General features: G+C 35.5%; 1 protein-coding gene across 14 annotated transcripts in view; it reads left to right on the top strand.

The window, feature by feature from the left end:
• Positions 1–23,388, top strand: part of FAM76B (family with sequence similarity 76 member B) — a 30,037-nt gene extending 6,649 nt beyond the window's left edge. Inside the window, exons 6-13 of one of the 14 annotated variants that reach the window (XR_004289561.1) lie at positions 2,332–2,379; positions 2,575–2,655; positions 3,313–3,448; positions 6,322–6,423; positions 17,559–17,588; positions 18,458–19,050; positions 19,877–20,029; positions 21,774–23,388. Coding sequence is in view for 8 of the 14 variants with exons in the window: in XM_032360402.1 (XP_032216293.1) it covers positions 2,332–2,379; positions 2,575–2,655; positions 3,313–3,448; positions 6,322–6,423; positions 11,663–11,752 (457 nt within the window). In the remaining 6 variants the exon portion in view is untranslated. Of the gene's footprint in view, positions 1–2,331; positions 2,380–2,574; positions 2,656–3,312; positions 3,449–6,321; positions 6,424–7,094; positions 7,176–11,547; positions 11,593–11,662; positions 17,331–17,558; positions 17,589–18,457; positions 19,051–19,876 lie in introns of those variants that run through there. The other 13 variants (XR_004289560.1, XR_004289562.1, XR_004289559.1 and 10 more) reach the window with 13 other exon arrangements.
• Positions 23,389–25,683: the final 2,295 nt, after the last annotated feature.

Genomic DNA, 25,683 nt, shown 5'->3' on the forward strand with positions numbered 1-25,683 from the left:
AGTATTTTGCTACTTATTTTAAAATACATAGGCAGGAATTCTATTCAAATATAAACAATTACTTGATTTTTAAAGTGCCTTGGGAGGGAAAAGTTACATAGTGGTAATATGTATGTGATATAAAGTTTTTGAATTGTGATTTTAGTCTTCATGGAAAAATCAAGAATATATTAAACGCAAAATGGACAAAACAGGGACATGATAACCACTTTTCAGAAGAACTTGTTTTTTCCCCCAAATTTCTCTGAGTCTAATATTTTAGGTAGATAAAACATAATTTCATTTATAGAAAATTGATGCTTATAGTATTTAAGAACAGGTTTTTAGAATGTAACGTAGTGCTAATAAGATTTGATTCTAAACTATAGGCAAGCACATGTTACGAAGTTTTATTGAGATACTGATGTTTACTTAGCAATTCTTCCACTTGCCCTACCCTGTAGTACTTTCTGCATGCCATAGTTGTGGAGTGCATAGTGTCTTCTAATCTAGCTCTTGTGAAGAAATCTTGTAGTGCTTCTTTCAATATCCCAAGGAACAGAAGAACATAAATCTTTCTTGTTTTTGCCTTTTTAAGAAAAACTGACAAAGTAATTATCACAGACCTACTCCTGAAACTCCACTAACGTGTCCTTTTCTCCTGTCCTTTACAAATTTTTGTTAGTGTGTGATAGGACATGGAGTATGTTTATAAAGATCAAATTCTGTGACAGTAACTTCATCTTTAGAAAGAATAACAGGTGTCAAAAGTAAAAGGAATAAGGATGGTATTGACCCTTAATTTTTTTCCTTTTTATTGCTTAAGAAATAGAAATACTGTTTTGTATTTGATGGATGTAGACCATTTAGTTAGTAGGCAATCTGTTTGTGAGGTTTTATTTTGATTTTAGTAGGTTAGAATAGTTAGGAGGAGTGTACATACTGTGATACGTATATTGTGGTGGGTGGGGTGGAGGAGAGCAAAAGCAAGTCAATCTGGATCCAGGAACGGCCACCTCAGAAAGCAAAGATGTGATTTCCAAGTGTTTTTGTTAAGCCATTAAAATGTGATTGTTCGCACTTTGAGATCCAGATAGTGCTGTTAATTCATATGTGATTATATGGCTTGCTAATGGTTATGATGAAATTTGTAAAAGAAAGAGCAACTGAATTCCGCAGTCATGTTGCAGTTTATTGCTACAAATAGAGAATAAGTCAGGTTTATAGAATTACAGCATTTTTCCCCAACTAGTTATTTATTTACAGCTGATTTTTAAGAACATGATCTGATTGTTTTGTTTTTTTGCTTGAAAATTTCTAAAGCTACAATAGTAAATTTTATTCTCACAACTATATGTACTTATTTTTATTTATTGTGTATGCCGCCAGTAATGTATGATGTGTTTTTATGTATAAAAACTCAATTTAAGTTTGATATTCCTATAAGGTATAAATTATACCCATTTCACAGTTGAGGGAACTGAAGCTCAGGAATTTTAAGTAAATGGCAAAAAGGTCACACAGCCTAGGTCTTTTAACATCTTTTATTGTATAAATATGTGGCGTCTGGTATGTAGAAGATGCTCTGTACATGTTGAATCAATAAATTAGGGGTTAATGCAGGATTGGCTGATACATAACTGCAGGAAAACTTGTAGGGTTCATAGTAAATTATAAAGTCATTATTAGTGTTATGGCATAATGGAAAAGAATTAGTAATATAGCATTAATTATAAGTAAAAGTAAAATCAGTTCTTACTATAAAATTCCCAGTATTTTCAGCATGTCTGTTCTATAGTCCTGACTCGAGAAACATTAAGAGAATTTGGGGAGGGTTCTTAGGAAAACTAGGAAAGAAACAAGATTATTTTTTGGTTCAACTTGACACACTATTCTGAGCAACTGGAATTACTCCGAAGGAGGATTATTAGGAAGGCCTTTAAAGATCAAACATTTTCTGTCTGAAGTAGTAAGGGCAGCCCAAGTGTGAAGATTGTCATACTTCATAATTAATAGAGCCTTGTTGGTTTTGTGCTTATATACCCCAACTTTTAGTATGATATTAAATTGGCTTTTGGAAAATGATCTGATAAAAGAGAGAATTTAATCTCTATCACTGTACCTTTGTTAAAGAACTTAGTAGCAATTGCCTAGCACTTATTTGATTCGAAATTATCTCCATACAATATGATTTATTTAGAATATGTTAGCTTAGTTCAAAAACTTAATTGAATATTCACTCTCTGAACGAAAGATTCTAAACATATGCAACTTGAATCGATTGGAAAGAATGTTGTTAAACATATGTATTAAATAAATTTTGTTGTTAGATGTCATTTATATATTTTTCAGAATCAGCAATCTGAGTCCAGAACAAGAGCAGGGACTGTGGAAACAGAGGTAAATATGTTAACATATTTTCTGAAGTATTTTGATACATATATATTCTTTTAATGTGCCATCCCTTCAATTTTGTTACTTAGGCTTTTAAATAATCAGTGATATTCAGTAATATTTTAGGGAAAGAAGAATAACTTCTCACTTGGTGCCTCTGCCCTTTTTACTCTAATTATTCTTATTAATGTTTGGTTTCAGCCATAAATCCTCTGCAGCAATTCAGAATGAAACTCCAAAGAAAAAGCCCAAATTGGAATCTAAGCCATCTAATGGAGATAGGTAAAAATGAATTCCTTTAGCGCTACGAAAATTCAAGTTAGTTGAACAGTTACAGTTGATTGCCAGTTATGACTAGGTAAAAGAATAGAAACATTTATCTTCTGCATTGACTTTTTTGAGTCACCTAGAAGAGTAACCATAATTAGTTAACAGTTTTACTTAATTTTGGCAATGAGCAAGTGGCACTGAACTGTTGTTCTATTTGGGGAATACATTGGGTTTTGAAAAAAGGAGAACAAATCTGAATAGAACATTCTCTTGATCTTAATTTTTCTTCAGTGAAACACAAATCTAAAAATCTAATTGTTATGTTTTAATTTGACCTGCTTGGAAAATGTATTGAAAGTATTATGAGCGTGAGTTTGTTTTTAGTTCATTAGCCAAAAGTTTGCTGATGTTACTGTACAAATTGGCTGCCTATTGCTTTACACTAGAAGTATTGACCCCCTAAAAGCTAATACTGAATTATATTTCTGCAGGTGTATGTAATGTGTGCCATTAGTAAGGTAATTTGCCAGTTGCATCCATTTCTGTCAGGTACATATTTTTTTGCATTAGCCTTAAGGATGTTTGTGGAATTGTCTAATTTATGCAATTTGAACACCTGCTAATTTTCCTTCTACTTCATTTAACTGTGTTTTACTTTTTTCTTTTTAGTAGCTCTATAAATCAGTCAGCAGATAGTGGGGGAACAGACAATTTTGTCCTTATAAGTCAACTGAAAGAAGAAGTGATGTCACTTAAACGTCTCTTACAGCAGAGAGACCAGACCATTTTAGAAAAAGATAAAAAGGTAAGAACATGGTTCATTGAAGCCTGCTAAGATTTACATCTTAAGTTATGCTTGAAAATGCAAGTTTTATTAGACTTCAGTAATTTGGTAATCTTGTAGGTAATTCATATAAGACAAGACACATTATAGGTGAAAATGGTCTTTCAGAATTTTAGTTTTAAGAATTAACTGAGAGCTAATTAGAATTATAATAATTTCTGAACATTAGTTTTCAGCAAACCTGTAGCTTAAAAATAAGCCTAATGTCTTAATTTGAAAATGACATATAAATGGAATATCCACTATATAAATTCTTGTGATTTGAGAAAGTAGTTGAGTTTAGTCTTTGACATGCCAATCGTGTATTTCAATCCAGATCAAATAACTGGTGAAAAGTAGTGCTATGGGAATTTCCTGTGTGGTAGTCTGTGATTAGCAGTAGGTGTCTAAGATCATTTTGTAGGAACCAAGTATACTTCTGAGGACTTTGTCAGTTAGATTAGGAGTGTCAAATATGTTGTCAATTTTGTGAAAAGTTCTAACACTTTCTGTGTGAACTGGAGCAGAATGCTTTCACATATTTGGTCCTTAGTTTTTTTAAAAAATGGAAGTATTAATACCATCTCAGGAGGTGGTTGTTAGGATTACATGAAATATAAAGTACTTACTACAGCTCCTGCCATGTATATAGTGCTCATAGCTGCTATTTCTGATGTTGGGTCATCTTTGAGGGTAGAGCCAACTTTTGTACTTGTTTATAGTCTTACACTATAAACTATTCTAGTTTGACTTATTTTAAATGCCTTCTGCAATAGGAGAACATTAAAAATATTCCTTTCAAAACCATGAATAAGACTTTATTATAATGAATTATCTCTATTTCTGAGTATCCATAGTGGTGCTTGAATCTGAGCCTGCCATTTAACAACTTTTGTGTTAAATTTTCCCATGCCTTGATGGTTAGTAGATTTAAATTTATTTTAATACATTTGTATCTTAGTTTAAGCAAGTTCAATATATGAAATTTAGGATTGACATAAAAATAGAATAGTTAGGAGTATCTTACTTTTCATGGTTCTTTTTGATTAGCAGAATTTTTTGAATAATGAACTTTTATGGAAATTTGTTTTATGCACAAAATTTTCGAGACATATCTATTGCACAAAGATTTACCTATATTAGCCTAGGAAATCTAGGTAAAATTGAATAACATAGTAAATTTGCTATAAAGTAATAATTCCAAAACCAAGTAGTAATACACTGTGGAATTTTGACTTTATTAGTTTGTTTGTTTTTTTCATAGCATGACTCGTCTGTTTTAGTGCAGTTTGTTTAAAGTTTTCTACTTTTGTTAGTGTTCCTTTAAAAAAAAAAAGTAATGGGGATAGAAATAAGCAGCGTTGTAAGAAAAATAATAATTCTGAGCCTAAAATGGCTACATATTTGCTATTTTTTCTTATAATGTAAATCTAAGGCAACAAAGATATTTTCTTAAATTTATCTCTTTATTCAGTGACTTCTAGAGCTAGCCATGTATCCTCTAGTGATCGTGAGGATACAAAAATGAGTAAATAAATTGGACACGATCCTTATCTTTCAGAAATTCATAATCTGAAGGCAACACACAGTGGAGTGACAAGAATAATTATCTTAGTTGATCTGATGTGAATTGACATTTCAGAATAGGAATTCCTTTGTAATGTAATAAACAGAGAATTCAGTTATTCTTTGAATTTGGCAAAAGAAAGGGCTTTTATTTGGGCAATAAGAATATAATACACCATGACTTTCTTTGTCTTTTTGCTGTTACATATCTATACAAAAAGAACATGGAGGGGCGCCTGGGTGGCTCAGATGGTTAAGCGTCTGCCTCCAGCGCAGGTCATGATCTCCAGGTCCTGGGATCGAGCCCCATGTCAGGCTCCCAGCTCAGTGGGGAGTATGCTTCTCCCTCTCCCTCTGCTCTCCCCCTGCTTGGGCTCTCTCTTTCTCTATCTCTGTATCTCTCTCAAATGCATAAATAAAATCTTAAAACAAAAAACACACAAACCTTTAAAGTTTATATGTAATGAAAACCATTTAAAAATAACCAGAAGCTTTCTTCTCCATGGTTCTGATAATGAAATTATATAGTATCAATTTATTTTTTAGTTCAAGGTCATAAGGATTTTGCATTTTTATGTATTTCATTGATATTTAAGAAGAAAATGTAGCTTCCTCAAACCACTGGTTTTTTTTTTTCCTTACATTTGTCTAAGTTAGCAAAAATTTTAAATTAACTCCCTTTTCTTTCTCATTCCATGTTAGTTTTATTTCTGTACTTTGCTCTCCATTTTACCTCAAGTCTTAGGTGATATTGGATACATAATTCTGGATGTAAATTTTAACGTAAAAGCATTATAGCTCATGGTTGATAAAACCACTCCTCTTTGTACTTTCCCATTGTGATATTTTCCTCTTTTGTCATTAAAAGATTAATTTAACCTGAAATCACCTTTAACATTTACTTTGTTTATATATAATGTGAAGTATGTTGTAATTGAAGCATTTTTCTGTGGTATAAGCCATTAAACTTTCCTGTTGGCATACCAGTTGCCAAACTCTGTGTCCAGCAAAGCCATTTTTAAATTGAAGCAAAAAAAGACATCTTCTTAAAAGTTTTACTGACAGTTCAGTATTACCTTAACTTTAAAATATACTATAATAAAATAGAATTTCATTTCACAAAATTTCATTTCTAAATAAGTTATAAAACAGGAAGCTGCTAACATCTTCCACTTCTATAATGAATTGCGAATTTATAATGAAGGATGTTTAAAATGATGTTTGTATATATATATATTTTTTACATATGCACATATATAAATTTATATGCTTATTTTTCTGTTTCTTAGCTAACTGAACTAAAGGCGGACTTTCAGTACCAAGAGTCAAATTTGAGAACAAAGATGAACAGTATGGAAAAAGCTCACAAAGAAACTGTGGAACAACTTCAGGTAAATGACATTGTTTACATGTACTGTTATGCAAGGAAAAAGCTAACCTTGCTTAATTGTAAATAATACTGTTTTAAACTGGTATTGGTATCTCTATTTTATGTGTATTTGGTGCATTTTCAGCTTTAATTTGGATTTTTTAAAGATTTTTTTTTTTTTTTTTAATTTGAGAGAGGGAAAGCAGGAACCAGGGGCATGGGGAGAAGCAGACTCCCTGCTGAGTGGGGAGCCTGAGATCATGACCTGAGCTGGCGGGAGACACTTAACCTGCTGAGCCACCAGGCCACTCTGATTTTAATTTTTTACCATTTCTTAATCCTGTTCCCATTAAGAGTTACTGCTTGAAATCACTTGGTAAGGGGATTGAGTATATTAATTCTGAAAACTTTTGCCTAAACTTGTTATGGGGTTTTCAGAGGAGGATACCAGTAGAGTATGTTTGGTTGATCATTGCATGAAAAACAAAAAATTAAAGATTAGATTCATGAAACTAAGGTGAAAATAAGGTCTTTAGTACATTGTACAGTCATTCTTGTATCTTTCCAGATTATGGGAAGGGAGGTGGGTGTACAAAGCCAATTCTCATGGACCTCAAGTGGAGGAAATTTATGCTACATGCAGTGATGAAAGGCAAAGGAGTGCACTTTAACCTTTGTACTGTGATTTTCAAGGTGCCAAATAGGATTCTGTGTGCTGCAGCAGGGAGCCTCTAGTGATCAAGGCCAAGGCCAGCCTCCCAAGAGTACTGCAAGGTATACTCAGGAGGATTCCAATATACAGAACAACTGAATGGTGAAGCCAAGAGCCACCATAGTGCCAGAGAGGGCAGTATCTGATGTCCGGCATGCAGAGATGGAGAGCATCCAGCAGGGATAGACATTACTCCCTTATTTAAGCCTTTTCCACCTTGTTTTCATAAATTTAGAAATCAGACCACACTAAATTAATTACATGTTCTGTTGATACACATTCTCACATCTGAGGAATTAATCTTTGGGTAACAGGGCTTTTAAACTTTATTAATTTTAAATCTTAAAGGCATAGAGGGTGCATACCAGCACATAGAGTTTAGACTTCATGGGGGAGTGCAGCTTGGGAAGGAAGGAAGTAATACTGCCCTGAGTTTTTGTTTGTTTTTTTCATTGTAAAACCAGGGTATATGTGCTATTCCTGTCTTTTGGTTTGTATTACTCATACATCTTTGAAGGTAGCTTAAATTGCATGAAGTTGTAAAATGGATTTAGGAACCTGAATTTCAGTTACAACCCTAGTCTTAACATTGATCTTACAAAGAGTTTTAAAGAGAAACTTTGTGTAGAACCTGGCACATAGTAGGCACTCAAATAATTTGAATGAATATTGATTTATGGAAGAGTCCATCTGCCTTCTGTCCTGAGAAATTGCCCATATAATTGTCGTTCTTGCACATTATCATATACCAGTATATATTTGCTTTATGATATTCTTATTTTTCTCATTCAGTTATTATTGCTGAATGATTACCTGGCAACAGAATCTTCTGCCTGATGATCTCTGATTTAGAGTGGTGTAACCAAAACTCTGGAGTAAATCCAGAATCGAGGTAACAGAAAAACTGTGAGCAATACTTAAGTTTATGATAAAACTTAGTACGACTCATTGTCCAGAAGAGCAGTTTGTTTTATTTTGTTGGGGACCTCCTCTTTGACATCTTATCCTGATTGGTATCTTAAGCCTAATAACTCTTCTTGGTCAGTAGCTGAACTTCCATGTAATAGAGTAGCAATGTTTAGATAGAAGTATGACATTTCTAACATGATTTTACGTAGGCTCTCTTATTTGTTCTTTACGATAACTTTGAGTTCCCATTTTACAGATAAAATTGGTGGTCACATAATTATTCAGAACTGACATAGAAACCTACATCTTGTGACTCATTAAACTGTACTTTCTCTTGTGTTCCCACCACCTCAGGTCACTCAGGTTTCTGTTCCTTGTTATCAGACCACTTCCCTATATCTTTTGTGTTAATTGCTAGAGACATTCTGTTACAGTTGTGTATCCTCTTTTAACTGTAGTCCCTTCAACCGTGTACTAGTAGGGTTTTCCATTTAGTTGAGTAAACAGAGTTAACTATTTTTCTTACCTGTTATAACAAATAACCCCGTAGCAGAAAATTTACTATGTTCTAATAGTTCTCAAAACATTTTAAACTGTTAAAACCTGAGAAATAAGCAGTGAGCATCACAAGAAAAAAATTGTGCAAAATACCAAAGTAAACAAACAACCTAAGTTGTCTAACAAGAATACCAAATAAAAAATCTACTTTATGTTTAGGAGTGAAGTTAATGAAGGGGGAGAGGGGATTAAGATTTGAGTGCCTGCTATGAATCAGCCTCTGTGTTAGGCTAAGTGTTTATTTATTTGATTAGTTCTTTCAACTCCTTTTGAGGTGGTGGTGAGGTTTCTGTCTTACGTATGAGAACATAGACTCCAGGTTGCACAGCAGGATCTGTGTTACTCCAGGTAGTCTTTCCTTTAGGTCACTGTTTCTAAACATTTTTAGCTTAATTTGTTAAGAGTTTTAAATTATTTGATTGTTGCAGGGTGTGTAATAAAGAAGTAATATTAGGATAAAAATTTTAAGTGCATACATATTTAAGTATTGCATTGTAAAATACATTTTTAATGTACCTAAATTAGAGTAACAGACATTTGGACTTATCTCCATTTAACAACTGATACATTTATTTTTCTTAAGGGGTTTTTTCTTACATAATTTATCAGCAAATAAATTTATTAGTGTTGCAGTTAGGAGAGAATATATAAATGCAAATTGAAAATTAGCTGCTAAAAAAAGGGGAAAACTGTTCTCAAAATACCTAATGTTTGAGTTCTTGTGTTTCATACTTAGAATATGAAAATTATAAACTTTGATTTTTATGGTTGCTTCTTATTGAAAACCGAGAAAAGATAATTTGAATGCTGTCAATATAAAAAGTTTTGGATAAATATAATTTACAGAGCTGATGGCTATCTCTTTGAGGCACATTTGCAAAGGTACCATTTTTTTTATGCCCTTCATTAATCTATATTTTAAAATTTCTGTTAAGATTTGTTTTTGGCAAAGAGAGTCTATGGTAGTTATAAATTAAATAACATGGAGCTAAAGGAACTAACAATAAAAAGAAAACAATTTAAAACTATTACACTGACTAGGATTGGTCCCCTGAGTAATAAACCAGATGATCATAAGTGTACTCACTTGACTTACTGCTAATTGCCAGGCATTCACGTTATTTGTCTTCTGAGTTTTCGGACTTTTTAATTTTTTTTTTTTAATGATTTTATTTATTTATTTGACAGAGAGAGAGATCAGAAGTAGGCAGAGAAACAGGCAGAGAGAGGAAGGGAAGCAGGCTCCCTGCTGAGCAGAGAGCCTGATGCGGGGCTCGATCCCAGAACCCTGAGATCACGACCGGAGCCGAAGGCAGAGGCTTAACCCACTGAGCCATCCAGGCACCCTCAGACTTTTTAATTTTTAAAGGAAAACAATATCCTGTTAAATTCTTTGTGATTTTCTAGATTTAAAATTGAAATCAAATTTGAAATTAAAATTTTTTTTTTTTTTTTTTTTAAAGAGGGTTGGGAACAGAGGAAGAGGATGAGAACCATAAGCAGGCTCCATGCCCAGCACGGAGTCTGATGTGGGGCTGTATCTCACGACCCCAAGATCATGACCTGAGCTGAAATTAAAAGTCAGATACTTTAAGCAACTGAGCCATCCAAGCACCCCTGAAATTGAAACTTTTAATTACCCCCTTATTTAATGACTATTGAATAAACAAATGCTGTTAATCAGGCAGACAAACATAAACATGGTTAGGTTTGCAAATATGAAATTGTTCTTTTTTTTTTTTTTTTTTTTTTTTAAGCAAATATGAAATTGTTCTAAGAATATTTGCATTTAGGAGGTATAGGTATTGGGGAGAGTTTGGTTGAAGAAAGGCAGGGGAGTAGAAGTACAAAGTTTTGAAAAAAGGTTTATGTTTCATGAGACTGTTTAAGATGTTATACAGAGAAGGCAGGGTGTTATCTTGCCATACAAAGGCCAAAATTAGAGTAGAAGATGAAACACTGAGGTTAAAAAAAAAAAGTATTATCTAGATAATAAAAAATGTTGAAACGTGTGAAGGAAAATAAATGGTTTCCCTACATAAACAAGAGGAAAAATTTTGTTCCTTTTAGCAGCACTCAGATTCTAATCTATTCTCAATACTTTCCCCATTTTGGCTCAAAAACTCCAACAGAAGTGTTTGTCTTTAATGTTTTTGTATATATGGAGGGTTCTTATTACCTGGGATTCCACAGTTAAGAGATCACATAGGGAGACAAAGGCAGTTAAAATATGAAAGTACTCACTTGAAGGTCGCTCTTTACACATTCCTTTTCACTAAACACTGGTGATTGTCCTAGTGCTTTGGCTCAAAGACAGTGTCTTTGGCAGGTGGAACATTTTAATGAAGGGGACATTCAGTTCAGATCAATGGCAAAGTGAAACTTGGAATCTTTGAAAAATAATTTCATCCTTTCACAGATCTAAAAATGATGATGTGTAGATGTTCAAATTACATCAAAGGCAGTACCTAATGACTGCTGTGGCAATTAAACAAAAATGAGATCAGAGAGGAAGAACATTTCTGAGGGGTGCTTCAAAAAAAATTAGTTGAATAGCATTAAATTGACAGGGTCCCTTTGGCAAAGTGATAAAGTGTGAGTATTTTTACAAAACAGGCCTCCTTTGCTTATTCTATAAATAGGTAAATATCAAATAGAAGACTGTAAATTTTGTTGGGCAGTATTCCTCCCAAATCATTATTTGGGTCATTAGTTAGAAAACTTTTCATTTTATGTTTTTAAGTTAAAGAGCCAGATATTTTTTTTCCTTATTTAAAATTTGACCCACTTTTATATGGATTGTCTTTAAGTTGCCTTTTTTTTTTCATTGATTGTATCTTTGGACAACAGTTACATTAATATCAACATCTACAAAGGGGGCTGATAAACCAATCTAGAATTTTCCTTCTCCATATGCAGCATTAAAGAGATGAACCTTAATATACCAACTCTTTCATCTGGTCTTAGGGTTTCAATGAAATCTTGTTGTGTAAGTGGAAAGAACGGCATTAAGTAAGTAGTATTCTTCAACATGACCTGATTTTCAAGCATTTTTCATTTTAAATGTTTTTGTCTCCCACAGGCCAAAAACAGGGAACTACTCAAACAGGTCGCTGCATTGTCAAAGGGTAAAAAGTTTGACAAAAGTGGAAGCATACTAACATCTCCTTGAGAAAATAGTTATTCATGTAGTGTTTCTGCTGAAAATGTAAATTTGAGAAAAATTCTGTGAAGCCCTTAAATTCTGTGTAGTGGAGAAATATTTTTGCACACCAGATGAATTGGCGTGTTTCCTATTCACTTTTATAACTGATATACAGCATTTTTTAAGTTGTAAAACATTCAAATAAAACTTCAACTGGCTTGAAGTTAATTTTTAATGATTTGATATCCAGGAACTTTTTTGCCAGCAATAGTATTAAACACTTGTAAAGGAGTGCATGAGTCGTGCCCTTTATAAAATGCAACATGCAATAATAGAGTGGATGATGGTGTTCAGAAGTCAGAGCAGCAGGGCTTTCGGTTTGTTTTGGTTTTGTTTTTACACTATGCTGATTTCAGATAAACAGTTTTCAATTTAGAAATACAAAAGCTTTTAAACAAGGAAAATGGTAAACACTGGTTTTTTTTTTTGGTAATTGTGTTTTTACTTTGCATCAACATGAATTTAGGAGAAAATCATGGTGCTTTTATTAAATGAACTTCAGAGTATATGTAAATATGTTTTTAAAAGTTACATCATTAACATTAGTTAGTAAACTAGTATTTTCATTATTGGTATAGGAATTAATGTTTATTGTACAGTATCCAAGGTAAAATGTGTTCTGTTTTGTACAAACTACTGTAGATTTTTACTTACAAGTGCCTTTTTGCCACCTAATGTTTTTATTTATAGGAATGCCAATCTTTTGTACATACAGTTTGTTTTAAAATCATGTTTAATAAATGTTTGTATATAAATGCATATGTACAGAAGCCTATTTCAAAAGGAAATCAAAGTTGTTAGTAAAATGTTTGCGATTCCATTAAGAACCGATAATGCATATAGACTCTAGATGATTTTGTGGTTTGTTTCTGTGTGATATGAGAAGTTGTTGGTCACTGAATTCATTGAATTATGTAAAAATACTTCCCCAAAGATTTAATTTTAAATCATTTCTGATAGAGTAATTTTATTTTTTATGTCATACGGCTTCATGTTCATATTTCATGAGTTACATGTTCTTTATTTTTTCTTTTATAAAAGTTCTTAAAAATTTATAATTTTTCTGCAGTGGTCCATATATCTGCTTTCCTTATAATATGTGGTTATCTAAGTTAATATTTATGTACACCATATTTGATTTGTAAGTTTAAAGCAAATCTGGAAAAATTTAAATAAATCAATCCATGAGTATCTTTGAATAAATTGGAATCTACTGTAAGATACAGGCACTATTTATAAGAAAATTATATCAGAGTCTTTAAAATTGTCTATAAAAGGTTAAGTAGGTTGGGATAGGTTATGTAAAGTTATTGACTAATTATTTTCTGATCCATTGGTTTTCAGCCTTTAATGCAATTGATCTCCTTAGTAAATGCAAGTTCAGACTTTCAATTCAATTGTGAAGCATCAGGCAATGCTAGATATACTGTATAGAGTGGGAGAGAGTTCCTTCTCTTGGGAATTTATGGGCAAGGATTAAATTTAAGTAAACTTAATAAATTTATTAGTTTTTAAGTTGTTTATAAACTGATTATAAATGTCAGGTCAAAGATCATCTTTTCTCAGAACACAGGATGGTTATAATAATTGTTTTTAACATAACCAATGTTTCAGGAGATGATTCCTGTGGTTTTTCATTATATGTTGATATCAAATAATTCTTTGTCCAATTTGAAAACATTATCTAGGGTAATTTTGAAGTAATATAGCAAAAGATTGAATCAATCAGACTTGACTTGGAAAAATTAAACCAGTTTATTTTTATGAGCTCTTCATGCAATAATCTTCCTAAATTTAGTACTCTCAACAATGATAGATAATGCCTTCTTAACACAGATTTTAATGTTTGCAGGATTTGCTAAATTCATAAGGTAGTCATTACCTTTCTTTGAAATTAATACTTTTATATTCTGGTTTCATAGCCAATAATCAATCCACAGTGCTCATTATAGTTTTAAAATAAACTATGTAATAGTTCTTATAACATGTTGGAGCTGCTACTAAAAACCAAGGTGCCCCTTCCCCTTTTTTAGAAAACAGATTAAAAATTGAAGACTCAGTCTCAGTCATTAAGCTTTGTAAATTCTAAGGCTATAAAACTTTTTAGGGGCTTCACAGTATTTAGTCCTAATTAAATGCCCTCTCGTTATTCCATGACCTTATTTTATAACTTAATTTTTTTGCAATTGTATAAACTAGTAATTGAGTCCCAGTCCTGGATTTGTAGTGTATTGACATAATGAGCTGATATTTAAATGTGGACCTGTAAGGAGATACTATGGTGTGCCGTATTGTGCTTTTTAGCCCGTTTTCAGCTATTAATTAGCATTTACCAGTGAGGGTCATTTTGGCCCAAGTTATTTATGTATTAATAGCCTGTGAATATTGCAGTTCTTTTTAGATTGTATTGGTCTAAATATGCATTCTCTGGTGAACCTGATAAGCTGTTCACATGTATAGACTATTGAAATACTGTACTTGTACACATCTGACTGTTGACATTTTGTACTTTTTTCTAAATCCAATATTTCACAATAAAAACTTGTCAAAATTTTTGCTACTAGTTTCCTGTTGCTTCTGCAACAAATTCCATAACCTTAGTGGCCCAAAACAGCAAAGGTCAGTTCTCTGATAGTTCTGGAGACCAGAAGTCCAAAATCAGTTTTACTAAGCTAATGTCAAAGTTGGCAGAGCTGATTCCTTCTGGAGGCTCTGGGGAGAATCTGCTTTCTTGCCTTTTCCAGCTTTTGGAGCTGCATTTCTTGCATTCTTTAGCTCTTTGCCCCTTCCTCCATCTTCAGAGCTAAAAAAATGTAGCATATTCAAGTCTCTCTAGCTCTATCATCATATGGTCTTCTGTCTTTGGTCATGGTATCTCCCTCTGCTCCCTCTAATAAGGACATTATTGGGCCCACCTGGATGATCAGGAGTCCTCATATCTCAAATTCTTAAGTCACATCTGTTGTCACATAAGGTAACCTATTCATAGAGATTAGAACATGGACATTTCAGGAGACCATTACGGAGCCTCTCATAAGCTTCATCTACATTTTCCCCAGTATGAGGCTTTAAAGTTGACAGATTTGAGAGAATTGGCTCAGGCAAACACATTCCGTTTTGCTACATGTTCATTAAGACTGCTTCCATTAGCTATTGAGATATTTCAAAGCAATAATAAAGCAAATCAAGCTAGATGTAGTTTTGATTTTACAAACTTTGGAACATGACTAAAACCATGCTATGTTGTTTGATAAAATGAGTTAAAGACCTGATTTATAGACCTTTATGGTCTGTAGACCTAGACCTTTATAGTCTAGTTGGGGAGACCATATACATGAAAAAGTATCTGGAACTTTGGTATTAGGAAGTGCAATAAGAAGCTGATAGCTTTTAGCAAGGGCACCCTAAGAATTGTGGGAAATGTTAGTCTAAGTCATTGTTTTCTCAAACTTGAGCATGCATCAGTCATAGGGCTGTTTGGAGGACCTCATGAGGCACATGTAACTGGGCCTCTGCCCCGATGTCTTGAGTGCATGAGTTTGGAATTGGTCCCAAGAATCTGCATCTCTCAGTTACCAGGTAATGCTATTGCTTCTGGCTCAGAACACATACTCTGAGAACAAGTGGGATATAAAAAAGGCATGAAAGATTGAAGGGCTAAAGAGTAGAGGCTATTTTGAGAAGAACTGGGGAGTGAACTTGGAAAAATTATTTGGAGCTGTATTTTCAAGGCAGTTTGGGAAGACTACTAGAGTTTTGAAAAGGAAATGATGTAAGACCAAATACTGAATATGTTGAGAAGAGCACTACAGGCCATTTTCTCCAACTGCTTTATTTTGTAGCCAAGGAAGTGGAGCAGGAAGTGGTCAATGAGTATGGACTTTTATTAATGCCCTGCCATTTTCCAAAAAGAATTGAGGTAACCTGGTTCAAGTGACTTGTGCCTCGGTAGTTTGCCACACAAAATCAGTATTAAGGAGGTGTGTGTGTAGTCGTCCTCTCAGACATAGCTAAGAGGTTGAGGATGATGAGAATCATCAGTTGGATGTCAGTTGGATAGGACAAACTTATGGGCTGAGAAAAACTTCCCTTCTAAACAATGTCTTAGTATATAAGGTGCAGAATTTGTTTTTTAATTGACAAGGGGATAGTAGATGACAAGCCCTATGGTTTTTCTCTCATGTTTAGTGCTGCCATGACTGCTTTTGAAATTGTTGTGCTAGTCACCACTTCTCAAGAAAAATGCAATCTGAGAAGTTAAATGATTAGAGTGTTGAAAACTGTATTTTGACTAAAATGATTGACTTTTTCTAAAATAAGAAAAAACCAACAACTGTAAAGAAACTGGGCCAGAGGAATAAATATATCATTCATAGGGTAAGTGCAGATGGTTTTTAGCCATGTGAAAAAATGACCTTACTCATAATAAAAGAAAATTCAGAAAAATTTAAAAGTGTATGGAGTTAACTATTTGTCACCTATAGGTTTGGAAAATTCCAAATCTGACAACATACTTTGTTGACACAGTTGTGGGGAAACAGACACTCTTTGACATTTCTAATGGCCATTGCTAAATAGTCCTGTGGAGTTTTAATAACTGACAGCATTACATATACATTTATACTTTGATCTTGCAACCCAATATCTAGGAATTGGTCCCAAACATACTCTTAACAAAAATGCAAAGACATAAGCACAACTCAAAATTATTTGGAATAGCAGAAACAGAAAACAGTTGAGATTAAGGGGTTGGTAAAAAAAAAAAAAACAACTTTGGGACATCCATATAATGAATCTATTTAGCCATAGAATTGACTCAGCTACTCCACAGTACATTTGTTGAAGTGAGAAAAGCAAAGGAGAAGAAAGTATGCCATAGCATGTTAAGGAGAGGGCTACACCCACATACATACACAAAAGTATCTGCTTATAGTTCTTAAAAACTGAAAACTCAACCATAATTGTTTAAAAATGGTTACAAATAAGGGGTGAGGGAGAAAATATGTTGGAGGGGACAGTGTTAGAAATTAGAGATCTTTGAACATAATGTTTTATTGATTTAACTTTGGAGTCATTGAGATACTGTTAAAAATTATAAAATAAAACAATCTTTAAATTTATTTTTTTTTCTAGTTGAGTATAGTTGACACGATGTTACATTAGTTTCAGGTATATGGCATAGTAATTTGACAAGTTTATGCATTATGCTGTCTATCCTCCCCACAGCTGTAGCTACTGTCACCATCTAACACTATTGCAATATCATGGACTATATTCCCCATGCTGTACCTTTTAGTTCCATGACTTATTCATTCCATAACTGGAAACCTGTATCATCTACTTCCATTCACTCATGAAGTAAAAGTCTCAAAAAAAAAAAAAAAAAAAAGAAAAGAAACAGATGTACCTAAGACAGCCAGTTGGTGCCATAACCACACAGAGGACTATTCTAATTGCCATAAAATGCAATAGTTTGTACCTCCTTAGTGGGATATATTCTAACGTAAAAAAAAAAAAAACCGGTTAAAAAAATTGAAAAAAAAAACCTTGGAAGAATAATCTTATGCTGTTGACAATAATCAGTGTTGGTGGCAGTGTCAATATTGTTATTCTGTAATTATGGTGTGGGATAAAGTTTTGTGGGATAAAGCAAGTGAAAAATTATGTAATATTCTGTTATTTCTATTATTTATAAATATATATTATATATAATATATATAATATTTATATAAATAATAGAAATAATATTTCTATTATTTCATTTGTCACTCAGGCCTGGAATTCTTGGCTAAAGAGAAGAGAGGTAAATTTAGTAAAATCTGTGTCATGCTCTTAATTAGAGTTATCAGTATAAACTCAAGATATTTTCTCTAAGAAAAGAAATGTACATATTTAGTGCGAAAAGTATGTACCATCTTATGCCAGATAGTAAGAAAGCTTTCAAAGACTATTTAGTACGCTCTCAAAAAGACTCATAAGGCAATTGGAAGATTGTACAATTTGAACATCAGTATAGGAAATCCTAACTGCAATGCATTGAAACATTGAATATGTTTTAAATACCTGAATTCAAAATGATACTAAATAGACAAATACACCACATGAGAAACAAAGCACTAATTGCTCACCATTAGAGGATGCTAGTGAGCTAACTCGTTATTTTAAAAATTGGTAAATAAACAGAGAAGAATCAGTATTTCCTATGGTTCTCATACAAACTGTATCTCTGGGTAAGTGAGGAGTAAATAAGGAATACAATCGCTCTGAAAAAGCATTCCCAGCTAATAAGTGAAAAAGGAATGATGAAATTACAATATCTCCATTTTGCAACTTCTAATAAATTGATGGAATAATAAGCATTGCCCATGCTTAGGGTAGCTGCTAAAAATACAGAGACGCATTCTTTTTTTTTTTTTTTTAAAGATCTTATTTATTTATTTGACAGACGGAGATCACAAGTAGGCAGAGAAGCAGACAGAGAGAGGAGAAAGCAGGCTCCCCTGCTGAGCAGAGAGCCTGATGCGGGGCTCGATCCCAGGACCCTGGGATCATGACCTGAGCCGAAGGCAGAGGTTTTAACCCACTGAGCCACCCAGGCGCCCCAGAGATGCATTCTTAACACCCCATGCTTTCTGATCGAGGAACATACTGCTACCCATATTTTTTTTCCAGAAAAGAATCAAACCTAGATCTGATCAAACATGTACCAGTTTACAGGAAATAGGACAGAGATCATGATGAATGACACCGAAGGCACGCAATTTGGCATATTGTTTCTTCAGTAAGTTGCAAGGGAAAAAAGTGACGGAGCAAGAGGGACTTAGGGGATGCCAGCCAATCACAACGTATAGACCTGGAATCGAAGAAATTTAAAAACAGAAGAAAAATGTTTTTAATCATTTATGATGCAACTGGAAATTTAAATGCTGTTTCTTTAATGACATTAAGGAATTATTAACTTTTGAATAATGGTGGTATAGCTATGTATAATTTTTATTGAGATATAATTAGCATATAATGCCAGTATCAGTTATACAACATAATACTTTGATATTTGTATAATTGGCAAATATGTTTAATTGTTTAAGCAGTCCTAGAGACATCTACGAAAATACAATGAAATATCGTGATGTTCGATATTATTCAAAATAATATAGGGCGGAAGGTGGATGGGACTATACATGAAGCAGGATTGGCTGTGAGTGGTTCTTGGAACTGAGGAATCAGTGTACGGCAGTTCTTCACACTCTTCAGTTCAACTTTATGTAAGTTCTTCTCATAATGAAAAGTAACATCGCCAACACCATCACCCCTGCCAAATTCTAGCTCACCGTAAAAACACAGGCTCCACCATGGGTGCCTGGGTGACTCAGGTCAAGATCCCTGCTCAGCGGGAAGCCTGCTTTTCCCCTCTCCCTCTGCCTACCACTCTTCCTGCTTGTTCTCTCTCTCCCTGTCAAATAAATAAAATCTTAAAAAAATACACATAGGCTCACTAGAAAAAGAAAAAAATAGGGGCAGTACAAAAAAGAGTAGAAATAAAGGGGAAAAAAGACAAGACCATGCACTCACAATTCTGAATTCTCTTTTATACATTTCTTTTGGCATTATTCATGAGTAATGGCTACTATCACTTCACAATGTAATTTTGATTCCTGATTCCACCCTACACTTCCTAGAAAAGCACATAGAATACTACCTATAAGCTAATGACTCCCCAATCCGTATGCACAGCCTGGATCTCTCCCCTAACTTCCCAGACTATATCTATCCAATGCAGCTTGGCATCTCGTTCAGGTGTCTGAAAAGCCTCTCAGGAATGTAACGTGCCCAAATTGTGTGTTCCTGATCTACACTCCTAAGTCCAAACAACCCCCCAGCCAGCTGCTCTTGCTGTCTTCCCACCTCCGTTCATGGCAACTCGATTCTGGTTGTTCAGCCTAAAAGCCTTGATGTCACCTCTGACTTTCCTCTGTCTCACTCCATATCCATTCCTTCAAACTTTTGGTCAGCTTTTAACTTCGAAGTATGTTGAGAATTTGACCATTTTTCATTATCTCCATCCCTACTGGGTGTCTCTGTTGCCCACAGGCCTGTCTCAACAGAGAAGCCCAGAGCGATCTTAGTAAATGATGTCATGTTATTGTCAGGTCAGCTATTCGACGGTTCTCAACTGGGTGCTGTTTTGCTTCTTTGGGGACATTTAGCAATGTCTGTAGACATTTTTCATTATCAGGACCGATGGTCATTGGTGGGGGGTGGTGTTGAGTGCCTCTGATGTCAACTAAGTGGAGGTCAGAGATGCTGCTAAACATCCTACAATGCACAGAACATCAACCCCCCCACACACAGAATTATCCAGCCTCAAATGCCAGTAATGCTGAGGTTGAGAAAGCGTGGGCCACCCAAAAGCCTAAAATGGTTTTTGCATCTCTACTCTTACAGTGGCCTAAAAAGCTTTGACCTTAACACAAGTCTTTCTGCTACAGTACAGATTTTATCGCCCACCAGTGAAAGCAGCTGTTACTACTTCTTTAATTCCATGAATTAAATATTAAAGAAGAACTGAAATATACTAAAGATTTTACGGTTTCGACTTAAATAAATTTCTACTCATGACCACTAGGTGGAGCACTTCACTGCTAAATAATACCACAGCGCACTTGAGGAAAGGCGGTGGGAGTCCCTGTGATAAGAGCAAGCATTACTCCTTAACTACCCTTTGTAAGAAGTTTTGTTGTATACGATAAGAGGCAATTGTTTTTCACAATTCCACCGTACAATTCTTTAATTCAGTCAATGGATTAGCTCACACACACACAAAAGGAGTTTAAAATTGTCTTTAGACAGGCTGTTTTTGAATTTAGAAGTATTATTTTTAAAAGAGTTGCTTAAAATTTGTCTTGAATTTTTGTGCACATTTCTCTTTCTCTTTAAATCCAGTCCCACTTTTGCACTAAGCACAACATATGTTTGGCCCTTCCTCTTCCTACTTCTAAGGGAGTTCCTGCACTCAGTATAAACTAAAGTAACTTCTAAGTCAAAAGACCACCATCTCCTACTAAGCTGTGTCTCTGAGAGGTTTGACAGGGATACGGCAGAGATGGTGTTGGCTATGTCCTGGTCTCCATGCAACGGTGAATGAAGGGCTGGGATTTGGAGTACCCCCAGGGCTGGAATGGTAGGCTCTCTAAGTCGAGCTGTTACATGTGTTGAATGGCTCCAAAATGATCATTTCTTTGTAGATTTTGCTCATTTTTGCACATTTCATGTGACATGGATTTTTCTTTGAAAGGGCGATTAAAGCCTCCCTTCTTCTTTAGTAATGGCACAGCTCTGCCAGGTATCAGGAACCTGTATGAGCTGGGCCATTCCTCTACTGAAAGCTCCTCTTTTTATACTCTCAATTATCAAGGCAGCAAGAAAAATCATTTCTCCTTTGCCTAGAAAACAACCAACTAAACTGCTAATGGAATCTACATTCTTATTACTTTACATCATTTTCACATTATCTTAAGTTCTTTTCTAAGATAAATTTCATTACTGTAAGTTGATGGTTCAAAAATGGCTGTAGGAATTCAGATACTTATTTTAGAAATCATTCCCAAATACTTCTTAAAAGGACTGAAAGGCGTTTTATATAATGTTTTCTTTTTATCACCTTGTGATTCCTTGAAACATAATAGCACTGAGCAAACAGGAGCCACATATAAGCCTCTGTTGTCATTGGCTGCCTGCTCCTATGGTTACCAAGATGGGCCCACGATGCCCGATCATCTATGTCAGTGAAGTGGCCTGGTTCCTAGACTATAAATATCTGTGTAGCTGTACAGAGTAAAGGGAGGAAAGGGCATTTGACAGTATTTAGTCTCTCCTTTAAGTAAAGAAATAGGAGGATATTGTGATACAAATTATTTTTAAAATGTAAAGCACTGTATGTTTTGTGTGTTCTTTAAATAACTGTGTTCTCAATCCACATGTCTCAAAGTACCTTTTGGAAGCATTTGCAAAGGAGTGCAAAGCAAACATTTGAATTTGGAATTGGGTGATGAATTCAGCTTGAGCACACAGATCATTTGTGACAGGACATGAGATCAAAAATCACAACTGAGACATGAAGACCTGATAGATAGCAGATTCCAGACTGAGATGGGCCACCCTTGGGGATTTGTGAAAAGGACATAACTGGAAACCCGGGACACAATTCTTAAACCCCTGGCCAACACTGAAGGTCTAAAAAGGTTGAGGAGAGTACCTAGGAGAAGATTTGTTTGGAGACAGCTGAGCTAAAAGCTTTTCGTCTTAATCCAGGGAAGGGCTTTAGTGTGCAATTCCCCAAAAAGAGGATCCTTAGTGAGTTCACATGAAGAGCTTGACATGTTCCCTGCCATTGTGGGACAAAATGGACCTGTGCCTGACTTCCAACACCTGGTAGCCATAGCTGGCTTGACTCGCTTCTCTGACGGCACCAACAAAGGAAATGTTGCTATATCAAGATTAATTTCCATTCTCAGAGATTCTTGGGTCAAGGATGTATGAGTATTTTCAGTTGTGGGAAATGTGATTCAGCCAGCTTGGCGCTGTTCCAAATTTTGCCCAAGAGAGCTGCTTTGGGTGGGTGGAAAAAGCAGTGAGGGGAGTCCTGCAAAGACTCTTCATTGAATAGTCAAAAGAAAAACCTGGGCTTTGAGGACACACCGTGAACCACAGGAAAATACCTTGCCCAGATCGTGGAAAGTACAATGAAAAGTTCCAGTGACATGGAAGGAGATCTCAAAAGAACTGTTAATGAAAGCACCAACTTGGCCACAGCTACCCATCCCGTTATAAGAGAAGACATCAGCTCTAAACATTTGCCAGACGCAGAGAGAGACAGACTGTCTTATAATGATGACACTAAAAACTCCCACTTTGCTTATTGCTCTTGTATCTCCCTTCTTGGATACTGGCTGGGTCAGAAACGCTGGCAGGCTGCAGAAGAGGACACATGCTAAGTAGGGGGAAAGAAGGATCCCGATCTCTCTACTGACTGCAAATGGCTAGCCCACAGCAGTCTGCAGCTGGAGAAGAAAAGACATGTTAACTTTAAAATTGTGAAGTTTTCATGAATATATATAGGTGTGATAGTTGTCTCCAAAATTTAACCCATGAATCACACCTTCCAGTACTCACATCCTTGGGTATTCCCCTCCTACACTGAATATGGGAGGGCTCGGTGTCTCCCTTTAAGGAACAGAATGCAAAGGCAGTGGTTCTTTGCCAGTTCTGGGCCTAAGCTTTAAGAATTTCTGGCAGTTTCCAGGGTTGTGTTCTCAGGGAGTCCTTTCTGTAAGAAGGCTATTTATGCTGCTAAGGAGACCATGTGGAAAGGCCACATGGAAAGGAAAAGTCTGGAGAAGGAAAGCAAGCCAGCTGTTTCACTCAAGTTTAAGGTCAATCTTATTTCGTCTCTATCTATACCCAATTCTCCCCAATTACCTTGAATCTCAAATCCTTCATCATGTAATTTCATTTATAAATATTTTAGTGTGTATCTCTCGATGAAAAAGATTTGAGGAAAAACATAACTCTTAATGCCATTTTCATTAAAATTTTATAACTTCTTAGTGTGATTAGTATCCGTGTTCAAATTTTCCCAATCATTTTTCACGGGCTAAAATTAAGATCTATAGAAGACCCATACAGAATTTTACCAGAGTTGAGCCTGCAAAAGGAGATACTCACCAATACGGAGTGGGTCCACCCCACAGAGATCTCACCAGGCTCAGAACTTGGAGGCGTCGGGTACTGGGGAGGTTGGGAATGAGGCTCAGGGCTGAGAATAAGAAGACTGTTTGAAGGTCTCTAGCCAAGAAAAGAAAATTTGAGTTGAGAACTCAGCCATATCCAACATCGTGTGTAGCTAGGGTGAGAGCTAAGAAAGCAGGAAGTGAGGGAGAGTCCATGTTCAGAAAATCTAGCCACTCCCTTCCAGCCACTCTCCCTGTCCTGCTTCTAGGCTATCAGAGCCTGAGAATGAATAAAACAGGAGAGACAAAAGGGACTAGGAAACACACACAGCAGGTGTGGTATGTTAAACATATCAGATACTCTAGATGGGAGAAAGCTGGTGGTTGCCAACATAGCCAAGAGACAATAGGGGAAATGGAAGTGCCTGGAAACAGGGTGCCAACAATGAGGTTTCACTCTGCAGGGTCCAGGAAAGGCTGGGGACCTGAAGGCAGGGTGGGAACAGCTTTATGAAGATAGATTGAAATTTAGGCTATTTGAACCCTTCTCCCATCTTCATAAAACCTGGCCCCTAGAGGTTTATTTTCCAGAAAAATTGGAACCAAGACACTCTGGACTTAATGATGATGGGTATAGCCTGGGGTCAGAGAGGGTCACTTTTTTAGCAATAGTGATTCTATAAAATTCTTCACAACAGATGGTAAGATTTCCATCTGTTTAGCTGGTCTCCCAAATCACGGACGGTCAGTGTATGGCCCTGAGGTAGGAGTTTGGGAGAATTTAGCTCTCTAAAGGAAACAAGCATGATGAGACCTGGGGTGATTGTTAATGTTATATATAACGAACCACTACAAAATTTAATGGCATAAAACATAAACCATTTGTTTTGCAATGATTCTGTGGTCAGGATTTCCGATAGGGTATTCTCTAATAAAACTTAAGTGGTGGTGGTTTCTCTGCTTTTAACACCTCAGAGTCGCAACTGGGAACACTCAAAAATCTGGAGGGACCCAAATGACCATTGACTGGAATCATCTAGAAAGGTCTTCAACCTTGGGTATGGAGCTTAGTGGGATGGTGGGACTGGGCACAACTGGGATTGTCAGCTAGAAGGTCCACATGCAGTCTCCATGTGGACTGAGCTTCCTAACACCATGGTGGACTGGTCCAGCAAAAAAATGACAGAGACTCCCTGGGCATTTATGACCCAGCTTTGTAAGTCACATCGTATCACTTCTTCTTCTTCTTTTTTTTTTTTTAAAGATTTTATTTATTTATTCAACAGAGAGAGAGATCACAAGTAGGCAGAGAGAGAGAGGAGGAAGCAGGCTCCCTTCTGAGCAGAGAGCCCGATGTGGGACTCGATCCCAGGACCCTGAGATCATGACCTGAGCCGAAGGCAGCGGCTTAACCCACTGAGCCACCCAGGCGCCCCGTATCACTTCTTCTGTACTTTATTTGTCAAAGCAGTAAAAACTCCCCCAGATCCAAGTGGGCATAGACATAATATCTCAAGAGAAGGAGCGTCTAAGACTTTGTTGCTAAGTTTTAAAACCACCATACATAACCATGAAAGCAGTAGGCAAGTAGTCAGTAGCTTTATCAGGGAAATCAAAGTAGAAGCCCAAATTAAAATCAGACTGAGCCCTAGTTGATAAAGATTATAGCAATAAGAATAATTTCCCAATCCACCTGGTGGTGCCTGAAGCTACTGCTGCCATTCCTGGCTTGATCAACTCTGGCTCATGAGGTTTAAGGGAAGGGCATCTGGGGCCCCAGAGACAAGGATCAGGAAAGGTGCCTGTGGGATGAACCTCTGGAGCCCTATCAAGGGAAGGTTCAGTGTGGACCTTATTTGGACCTGACTCAGGAAGATAAGGGGGAAATTTGAACATTGTTGATACTGAAGGTTTACTGTAATTTTGGGGTATGATCATGATATTATTGTTATGTTAAAATGTCATTGTGCTTAAAAAAAGTCACCTTATTTTTTAACAAATGTGCTAATGTAAATACGGGTAAAATAATATGAAGTACTGGATTTTCTTCAGAATAACCCATTGAGGAATGGAGGGGCATATGGGAGTATAGATCAAACAAGACTGGCTAAGTAATTATAGAAATGAGTACATGGGGGTTTGTTATACTATTTCCTCTTCTTTTGCATA

This window comes from Mustela erminea, chromosome 9 (genome assembly GCF_009829155.1).
Source record: "Mustela erminea isolate mMusErm1 chromosome 9, mMusErm1.Pri, whole genome shotgun sequence".
Classification (NCBI taxonomy): domain Eukaryota; kingdom Metazoa; phylum Chordata; class Mammalia; order Carnivora; family Mustelidae; genus Mustela; species Mustela erminea.